Raw genomic sequence first — 10,159 nt, 5'->3', positions numbered from 1 at the left:
GTCTTTTGGCACATGGGGACAGCCTGCTCCTGCACCTTTAAGATTTCCTTCTTGAAGAATGTCCAGCCTTCCTGGACTCCTTTGCCCTTCAGGACTGCCTCCCAAGGGACTCTCTCAATCAGTCTCCTAAACAGGCCAAAGTCTGTCTTCCGGAAGTCCAAGGTAGCAGTTCTGCTGACCCCCCTCTCCTTACTTCTCCAAGAATCGAAAACTCTGTCATTTCGTGATCGCTATGCCCAAGACGGCCTCCAACCATTACACCACCCACAAGTCCTTCTCTGTTCGCAAACAACAGGTCCATTGGGGTGCCTTCCCTGGTTGGCTGACTCACCAGCTGTGTCAGGAAGTTGTCTTCCACACACTCCAGGAACCTCCTAGACTGTTTCCTCTCTGCTTCATTGTATTTCCAGCAGACATCTGGTAAGTTGAAGTCCCCCACGAGAACAAGGGCTAGTGATTGTGAGACTTCTCCCAGCTGCTCATAGAATATTTCGTCTGCCTCTTCGTCCTGGTTGTATGGTCTATATCCCCCCTTCCAAGTTATTATGACCCCAAAACTGTTCCTTTGAGCATGTGTCTACAAATATCTGTACAAATATCTAATCTATAGAAATATCTAATCACTTAGGCAAGCCACTTCTTCACAACTACAGGAGCTATTCCTCTAAAGACATCTGACCTAAATTTGCAACCCTCCCCCCACCAAACCAAAAACAACATACACTTTTTACACTTATAAAAGCAAGCAGTTGTGATAAGGCTTTTGTGTACCCCATATACAAATATGCATTGCAGGCACTAAAGCCTATCTGTGGTTTCACAGTCTTAATTGTCCTACTAATCCCCCATTCCTCCCTTCCTATCTGTTAATACTTATATAACAAAATGACAGAGTATGCATGGCCCAGAGAGGTTAGTGGTGATGCCTATTGGCATCTTCAGGGTATTGCTCTCTTGTAAATGAATTCTGACATTGCAACCAGTAACAATATTTGTTGGAAACAAGGATTGGCCAATGAGAAATGCAGGAGAGATCGAGAAAATCTGCTCTAGAAGATGATATTGTCACTTCACATTCTCAATCTCTACTATAAATTGCTTTCTGTTTAGTTTTACAATAGTCACAGAGAAATTTGAATGTCTTTACCATAAGCACTCTGGTAAGCTACTATATTTAATTGGTCTTTATTGTCACAGAATTTAAGTTTTCCTAAGTGCTTTCTAACCACCGAAAGCAACACAGGGCTTGACCTGAAAAGACAATCCTCTAAAAAATCAAGGGGATGCCAATCAGGTTTTCAGTTTTATTCAAGATAAAACACAAGATAAAACACAAGTGATACCTTCCCAATAAGTGGTGAGAATATGATACATTTGAAAACTTTGTGTTAGAACCTTGTTGTGCATCAGTTTAATGGTGAACAGTGGAATTGTATGAAACTCTGAACATGTCATTTGTACCCTGCAAGGCCAATAGAGCAGGAGGATCACAGCTGAGCTCCACTATATTCCGGGAACTGATTGTTTATACCAGCCGAGCAACCGGTAAAACGGGAATATAAAAAATAAAACTAGTTCACATTTGTAAACACACTGGGAAATGTCAAAGGTTACTATGTAATTAGGCAAATGAAATATCAAATTTTTGAATCTTTAAATTAATTTAAAACAAATATTTAAGAAACATGCAGAAATACCATTTGCAGCATGAATTCATAGCAAAGCCTGATCCACTTAGTATTATCAGTCTTCCAATGGAAATAATTGAAACATTTCCTATTTGTACATTAATTCCTAAATTGCAACTTTAAATTAAGAACAGGCTACTTAGAGCAATGAAATGAGAGCTCATGACAATACTTCAATTATGATATTTTTCTGCAATATGCTTTATGATATTATCTCATATATATGAAAATTAATACCTATCTTTGTTAGTAAAATATACTTTCCATGCTTTCTATGTTATTAACACCTGATACTGTCTGTATTTATATTTATCCTTCAGTTGGCCACAAACTTCCGTTCCCCCTCTCACCATTTACAAACCCTTCCTGAGTATAAGAAGAAAATGCTTTGTCTCATTAAGCAACAACAGGTACCTCGATTTTAATTAAACTGTTTAAGATTATAATTTTGTCAAATAAGAGTGATCATACAGGAAGATCAATCCCAACAGCATATAGACCAACTGGTTAGAAGATTTATCATGCCAGCAAACAAACAGAAGTTAAAGGTCTACATTTTAAATCTGAGCTTCTTGTTGTACCCCTCTGAGTAACTGTCTGAAATTTTTGAACAGCTTATTTCCTTCCCTCTCCCCAAAAAGAAAAGCAGTTCACAAAGGCATGAGCATTTAAAGAATTATTTTCCACTATACTTTTTCTTTAAATCAAATCCCTCAAATGTTGCAAGGGGGAAGGTAATTACTGTAACTGTAGAGTACAAAAAAAAAAAAAACTGTTGTACCCCTCTGAGTAACTGTCTGAAATTTTTGAACAGCTTATTTCCTTCCCTCTCCCCAAAAAGAAAAGCAGTTCACAAAGGCATGAGCATTTAAAGAATTATTTTCCACTATACTTTTTCTTTAAATCAAATCCCTCAAATGTTGCAAGGGGGAAGGTAATTACTGTAACTGTAGAGAAAAAAAAAAAAAAAAAACCTGCAAAACAAACACACAAAAGGAACAATAGATGAGCATTTCATCATAATATAGAAAATACGAAAAAAGCCATCTGTATTAGTACCTTGCTCTCGCCACAATATGTTTGCAACTGCAGCATGTAAGAGAGAGAAAGAACAGAAAACACAAATGAACAAGAAAAAAACCATGAAATGATATATCAATTCTGAAATAATTATGATGCTTTAACCTCTGATTCATTAAAATGCTTCTACAGGTAAATAAATGGAAACTGCAAATTAACTATATGATTAAATAAAGTTCTCTATGACACGTGACAAAACCGTGATTAGTCATCACAGTTATTTGGGTTAGAGTAAACCCCATCACGCCCCGTCACCCCCCCCCAAGTTAACTCCATTAGCCTTTATCAATAGTGTGTTTCATAATCCATTACAAAAAGCACGTGGAATTTGCATACACATAAATTATGTATATTAATTACAGGTGATGTAATGTTCATCATTTCCTTTAAGCACTGGACTTTGAAGAGATTTATTTCAGCACACGGTTATGAGAGGAACATGCAAAACCGAAATGCATACAAGATATTCTTCTGTATCGCTGTAACACAGCCATGCTACCAAAGTTGTCATGCTGTACAAGTTTTGCCATTATCTTTGGAAGACCAAGATGGGAACTATAAGATGGCATGGTAACCAACTGTTTAATTTGTCTTTTCCGTGAAAACATAAGTTGTATTTGGCCATCTTGTTTACAATTGGATTTTAGACCTCTGAGATGAATGAAAACTAATTATCCTAATATTGCTCTTTCTGCCTGTGAAGAATAAAAAGAAAACAAATACAATTTTGCAAATTTTAAATATGTAGAGCTCAGCATGCCATGGAATAAATTGTTTAAAACACCATCACTGAAAATCAAAGTATTTTGTAAAGTAATGATCTTAAGAAATAGAGAAAAATTTAAATCAAAGGAATACAACACAGAGGACACACATATGTCACACACAGACATAACGAAATTGTGATGTTCATTGAAACACAATGTTGCAAAAGCTAAAAACATTAATGTGCTTTAAAAAAAGAGTTTGGAAAAAGTAATGGAAGACATGTTATTAAAAGTTATGTTGTTACACAAAAGTCCCTCAACTGCTGACTGCTCAAGTTTGAGGGTAAAAACAGGAACAGCTATCAGTCCAGAAAAGTCCCGGATACTATGATTTTCCCAAGCATCTTTTACTGGGCATTGCTGAAGACAGGACCAAGATGGGCTTTTTGCTTCATGCAGTGCAGCATTTCTCTCGTTCTTATGTTCTGAAAGATTATACAGAGCCCCAAATATGTAGAAGGGTCCTTGGAAAAAGTGTCAATCTACTTCTGACAAGCTCATCATTCAGAGGCTTAGGATAACAGAGCTACTGGGATTTTGTTTTTTCTCTCCCTCTCCTCTACTATTTTTTGTCTCCGGAGGTTTTTTTTCACAAATTCTCTTAACAGAGCTACCTCATTATATGACCTTAGACACGGTATTTAAACTGTGTCATTCAGTTATCCCTTGATAAAATGAAGGTGATGATTACTTTTTACCTTCAGTGCTTGGAAGGGTACAAATGAGAGATCCCCATATAAGTAGAAAGTAGCAGTAATACTGTTGAAGTGATACTGAATACTAGAATAAAAAAGTTCCCCTTTCCCAACACAGAACATCAGTGCAGCTTTCAAACATGCTCAGTCTGTGTTTTATTATCTTTAAACCAGCTTAATTCTCTGGACTATTACGTGTGCATTATTTTTAAATACCACCCTTGCCTTTTTTTTAATATTTGAACCATTAGGATCCAATAAACTGTCAAAAGCCAAGATTAATGGAGTTTGCCATCTTGTCACTTACCCAGGCTGAGTAGTAAACCTTTATGTGAGGACGCAGAATTTCTATTGAACTGCTGCTAAGGTCAAAATGGAGTCAACAATATTTCTCAGTCATGTGCCTTTATACTTGCTCTTCGGATTTCCGGCTGTTACTTTCAGAAAAGACTAGCTTTGAAGGAAGTCTTGACTACATTGGCTGAGTATGTGTCCTCCAGACATCCAGCTGCTCTGAATGAAACTTCTTGGTGACTAAATTGCTAACATCACTATGACTCTTAGATTTATATCCAGTGCTGACAGCACAAAATGGATTTGGTTTACTGTATATTTCAGTGTCAGACATGAACAGAGTATTTAACATGTCTCTTCTAAATAGAGAGCTATGGCTGCTTATGTTTAAAATATTTGATTATTCTCCTAACTAGACCTCTGACTACAAGTTGCAATCATGAAATGGAATATTAGTTTGATGTTTTATTGACAGCTATTATTTTTTAAATAAAGACCTACTCAGTAGATCACCAACACTGTAACTACAGAAAGAATGGACTGAAAGGTTTAAGAGATCTTGAATTATTTTAGTTTAGACAAGAAGAAAAAGTTGTTGATTTGTACAAAAAAAAAAAAAAATTAAGAGACAGCTATATCCTTATGGCTTTAGAGCTACAGAAAATATTTTCTTTCACTGCAGGATGAAAGCAACTGACGTCTCCCCAAGAGGGAGACCAAAAGGGGAAATTGGGACAATATAGTACTGTCCTTCCGATCAACTAAATATGGCATCTGCTTTGCGAACACTATGCAGTCAAGTTTTTCTGTATAAAAGCTGACAACTTCAAAGAGGGAATGCTAAGGTGCTTATGTTTGTTTCCCTTTGTCCAAGTGTTAAATCAGTCTTAGAATCATAGAATCATTAAGGTTGGAAGAGACCTCCAAGATCATCGAGTACAACCGTCAACCCAACACCACCATGCCCACTAAACCATGTCCCTAAGCGCCTCATCTACACAGCTTTTCAATACTTCCAGGGATGGTGACTCAACCACTTCCCTGGGCAGCCTGGTCCAATGTTTAACCACTCTTTCAGTCAAGAAATTTTTCCTCACATCCAATCTAAACCTCCCCTGGCGCAACTTGAGGCCATTTCCTCTCGTCCTATCACTAATTACTTGGGAGAAGAGACCAACACCCACCTCGCTACAACCTCCTTTCAGGTAGTTGTAGAGCGCGATGAGGTCTCCCCTCAGCCTCCTCTTCTCCAGGCTAAACAACCCCAGCTCCCTCAGCCACTCCTCATAAGACTTGTTCTCCAGACCCCTCCCCAGCCTCGTTGCCCTTCTCTGGACACGCTCCAACATCTCAACGCCCTTCTTGTAGTGAGGGGCCCAAAACTGAACACAGTATTCGAGGTGCGGCCTCACCAGGGCCAAGTACAGGGGCACGATCCCTTCCCTACTCCTGCTGGCCACACTATTTCTGATACAGGCCAGGATGCCATTGGCCTTCTTGGCTGCCTGGGCACACTGCCGGCTCATGTTCAGCCGGCTGTCGACCAACACCCCCAGGTCCTTTTCTGCTGGGCAGCTTTCCAGCCACTCTTCCCCAAGCCTGTAGCACTGCATGGGGTTGTTGTGGCCAAAAAAAAAGTCTTTTGTACTTTGGCAGACAGGTGGAGGAAAGAAACAGCCCTGGGGTATGCCGCAGGTGACTGGCCTCTGGGTGGAACTGGTGGCACTGATCACAATCTTTGGGCCTGGCAGTTCAGCCAGTTTTCAGTTCACCCCACTGTCTGTGCATCTAGCCTGTACTTCATCAGTTTGTCTTTGAGGGTGTCATGGGAGACAGTATCCAAAGCATTTCTAAGGACAAGATAAAAAACATCCACTCCTCCCCTTATTGACTCTGCCAATCACCTGATTGCAGAAGGCTGTCAGGTTGACCAGGCATTATTTTCTCTTCATAAATCCATGCTGACTGGTCCTAAACATATTCTTGTCCTTCATGTTTTTTTGGGAATGGTTTCCAGGGTTATTTGCTCCATCTTCTTCCCAGGGATCAAGGTGTGGCTGATGGGCCTATCATGTCTTTGATTCTCTTTCTTGCCCTTCTTGAAGAGTGACACTGGCTTTCTTCCAGCCTGCAGAAACCTCCCCTGAACACCATGATCCTTCAAAGATTATCAAGAGTGGCCTCGCAATGCCATGGGCCAACTTGCCCAGCATTTGTGGGTGCATCCTATCCAGGCCCGTTGACCTGTGAATGTCCAGTTTGTTTAAATGTTCTCTAATCTGATCCTATCCACAACAGGTAAGGCCTCCTTGCCAGAGGAAGACTTCCTTCCCAAACTTTCCCACTGGTCTCACATTCCTGGGGACAGTTTTGCCAGTAAAGACTGATGTGAAGACGACCTTCAGTACAACTTGGACCCTTCCACGTCCTTTGCCACCAGGTCCCCTACCCCACTCAGCAGCAGGCCCATATTTTCCCTAGCCTTCTTTTTGCTATTGACAACTCTACAGAATCCCAACCTTTTGCCCTTTATGTCCCTTACCAGATTCAGCCCCAAGTGGGTTTTGGAACTTCTAACTTTATTCCTGTATGCCCAGACAGTGTCTCTATATTCAGATGACAGTTCTGTGTTTGTCTATGTCATCTTATATAGTCTTTTTTCTGTAATAAAGCAAATTAATTTCCCCAGGGCAGCCTGGAGGATTTTCTTTAAAATTAGTTTTCTCTTCACAATGTGAGCAAAGAACCATGTAATATATGGCACTTGAGGTGCTGTAAATTTAGCCATAAAGTTCTACTTTTTATCAGTCTTTTTTCTAGGGGTGACATAAGAAATAAAATAAAAAGTAATTACAATTATTCAACTGTGTGGAACTACACAGCATCAAATGAAATGATTTAAGATGCTAAGTACAGAACATATTGATTTGTGTTAATGCAAAATGATATGTATGGTTCTGAGCTTTGCTCCAGAAAAAAAAAGGGGGGGATAAAAAGAGTGCTTTAAAAACCCCACACTTATTAATTTTAAAATTAACAAATCAGTTTGAAGAAAAAAGAGACATTATTTAAAAGTGCAAGATAAAATAATAAATAACAGATCTCACCTAGTACAGATCAAGAAACCTCACATCTTTTTAATCAGTTTTATAACTTGTATTCAAGAAAGATGTCCAGTCTTGAGATAAAGACTGCAATGCTGGAACAAGTACAACATCTGTGGATGGAAAGTACGCTAGGGAACATATTGTTTACCTTCCTTTTTGGTTAAGCAAAAATTAGCATCTTCAGCTACATTCTATACTCAATTCTCACACATTTATAAACTTCAAGATGTAAAAATGCATAATTATTGATAGATCTCAGTAAAATTTTCTGGTTTTAAGACAGAACACCACCATCTTCTCTTATGCCCTATTTCCCTTTTTATAAAAAGAAGGTTATTCAGACAACATAGAGTTATTAAATAATGCCAGGAGATGTACTGGCAGCCTTGCAGCAGACATTGTATTCAAGGAGTTAGTGACCTTTAGCAAGCTATGTCTGCTACACGGGGCCTTGTACTTAAGGCTTTAGAAGCCTGTATGTTAGCATGGGTAGCTGCTGCAAGAGTATATGCTGGAATGCCCATAATAGCTTGTGCTGCACACTGGTGGGTGTTATGACAGAGATAACATTGCAACCTGTCAGAAGATATATGGTTTTGTTTGTTACACAAGATAAAAGCCACCACAGTATGGGAGGGAGAGGGAACCTCTCCATGGACAGGATCTGCACAGCATGCCGTGAGAAAATCCATCCGGAATTCGTCTGATGCTGCATGAACGCAGGGTGACCAGCAGCTAAAGGGACATAAGATTTACTCACTATCTATATTCCTCTTTTTATTCTATCTTATTAAAGCAGCTATTTCATTATACCATTTGTTGTTGAGCCTCTTATATTGATATCCAGAATGAACCCTGCACCGTGCCTCTCTCTCCCAGCACCCACCCAGTGCAAAACAGGAGAGATCCATGTTTTCTTGAAAGAGGATTTCTTTCTTTTTTTTTAAGCACACTTACAGCTCCATAAAAATCACTCTTCATGGTCCTTACATAGCTATTCTATGCTTTTGAGCTCAGACGCAGCTTTTGATTATGAGTAGCTAACATAACATCTGAAAGCCTACTCTTCATCTCTGTTATTCATTTTCTGTGTTGGCTGAATGGTAATAGGTTGCACATTTCTCAGTAAACTGTCCTTAGTACTTCATGAAATTCTGCAGCAGATTATAGTAGACGTACAGATTCTTATCCCCTTTGGATGCAAACAACAAGTGAAAAGATCCATGGTATTTCTGTTACTAAATTAATAAGAGGGTACTACAATGTCACTTTCCAAAAAAATTCTGTATCCTACTCCTTCTTATCATATTGGTAATAAATGTCATTACGTTCACTTTTCTGTCTCAACAGCCAATGTCAAAGCTTCCAACTATGTCAACTACAGTGTTCTTCCTCCCTACTTTTCTTTTTTCCAAATGTTTAAGACATAACACTTGGAAATAAAGTGTATATATATATATTTGTAAGATTGACATTCAGTGAGTTTGGAGATTAAACGTAGCTCTTCTGCTTCCTTTTGGCAATATAATTAGATGTTCACATTATCAGTAATCAGCACACAATACTATATATGTCCAGAGAAAAACAAGATCAGAGCAATAAGATTCAGAAAAGAAATTTGTTCTTGAAGTACAATACTTCATTTTCTTCCAGAAACAGTTTTCCCTCTTCTATCACATGCTTCAGTGGTCATTATCCAAGAAAATGCTGAATAAGCTTTTAAAATCTATAAACTTTTTTTTTTTAAAATTAAAAACTGTCATTCTTTTGTACCTATTTTATGTATGTGTGGTTAAATAATCTGAAATTTTCCTTTCTTTTCTCCTGGCATTACATACCATGAGAGCTAAATAAAATGTTTTCATAAAATGTTATTTTGTTGCACTGGCATTCATAAACAAAATAGATATCAATTAAAACCTTAACATCTGAAAAATTTCCTAGCTTTCTGCACTAAGAGAACAAAGCAGTGTAAAATGGCTTTAAGAAGAGGGAAAAAAATCAGGAAGAAGACATCTTTCTTGCATTATATGTTATTCCAATAAACAGGGGGCAAAAATCCACTGATACCTTCTGAAATGCAAATAATGATTTTTCATAAATATAGAACCACTGCTGTTAGTTCCAGTTTTTATTTCATCAAAACACAAGCTTTGTGTTTAAAATTCTGTAAATATTTTACTTGAATTTCTATCAGAGTGTAACAGCTTATAAATAAAAATCAACAGTTTCCTATCAGCTCATTGTGTTAGACTTTGCACCATCAGATAGGAAACCACTGTCTCTTTCCAAGCCTTCAATCCCATAAGGGCAAGAGGTCACAAGTAGATGTAATAGAAAATAGGATAATGAGGAAGATGCAATAAAATTACATTGCAGAAGTGTGGAACACAACATTATTTTTCAGAATTGTCCCACCATAAGCTGCTGTACTTTTAATTGCATAAAAAAGTAATTTCAAGATGTTTGAAGGGATGCTGTCTGCTTACTTCATTGATAGCCACCACCATTGGCAACTGTTCTGGTTA

The 10,159-nt window shown here is 38.1% G+C and overlaps 1 protein-coding gene across 3 annotated transcripts in view; it reads right to left on the bottom strand.

Annotated features, from left to right (window-relative positions):
• Positions 1–10,159, bottom strand: part of FSTL5 (follistatin-like 5) — a 324,585-nt gene that overhangs the window by 51,611 nt on the left and 262,815 nt on the right. For 2 of the 3 annotated variants that reach the window (XM_009325133.1, XM_009325143.1), the window contains exon 10: positions 2,748–2,774. The exons of the other annotated variant lie outside the window; for it this stretch is intronic. In XM_009325133.1, coding sequence (XP_009323408.1) covers positions 2,748–2,774 — 27 coding nt within the window. The remainder of the gene's footprint in view (positions 1–2,747; positions 2,775–10,159) is intronic. 3 annotated transcript variants of the gene reach the window in all.

The sequence above is a fragment of the Pygoscelis adeliae genome, unplaced genomic scaffold (genome assembly GCF_000699105.1).
Source record: "Pygoscelis adeliae isolate BGI_AS28 unplaced genomic scaffold, ASM69910v1 Scaffold170, whole genome shotgun sequence".
NCBI classification, from domain to species: Eukaryota; Metazoa; Chordata; class Aves; order Sphenisciformes; family Spheniscidae; genus Pygoscelis; species Pygoscelis adeliae.
The sequence above is the reverse complement of the archived record's forward strand: the minus strand, read 5'-3'. Positions and strand labels throughout refer to the sequence as shown.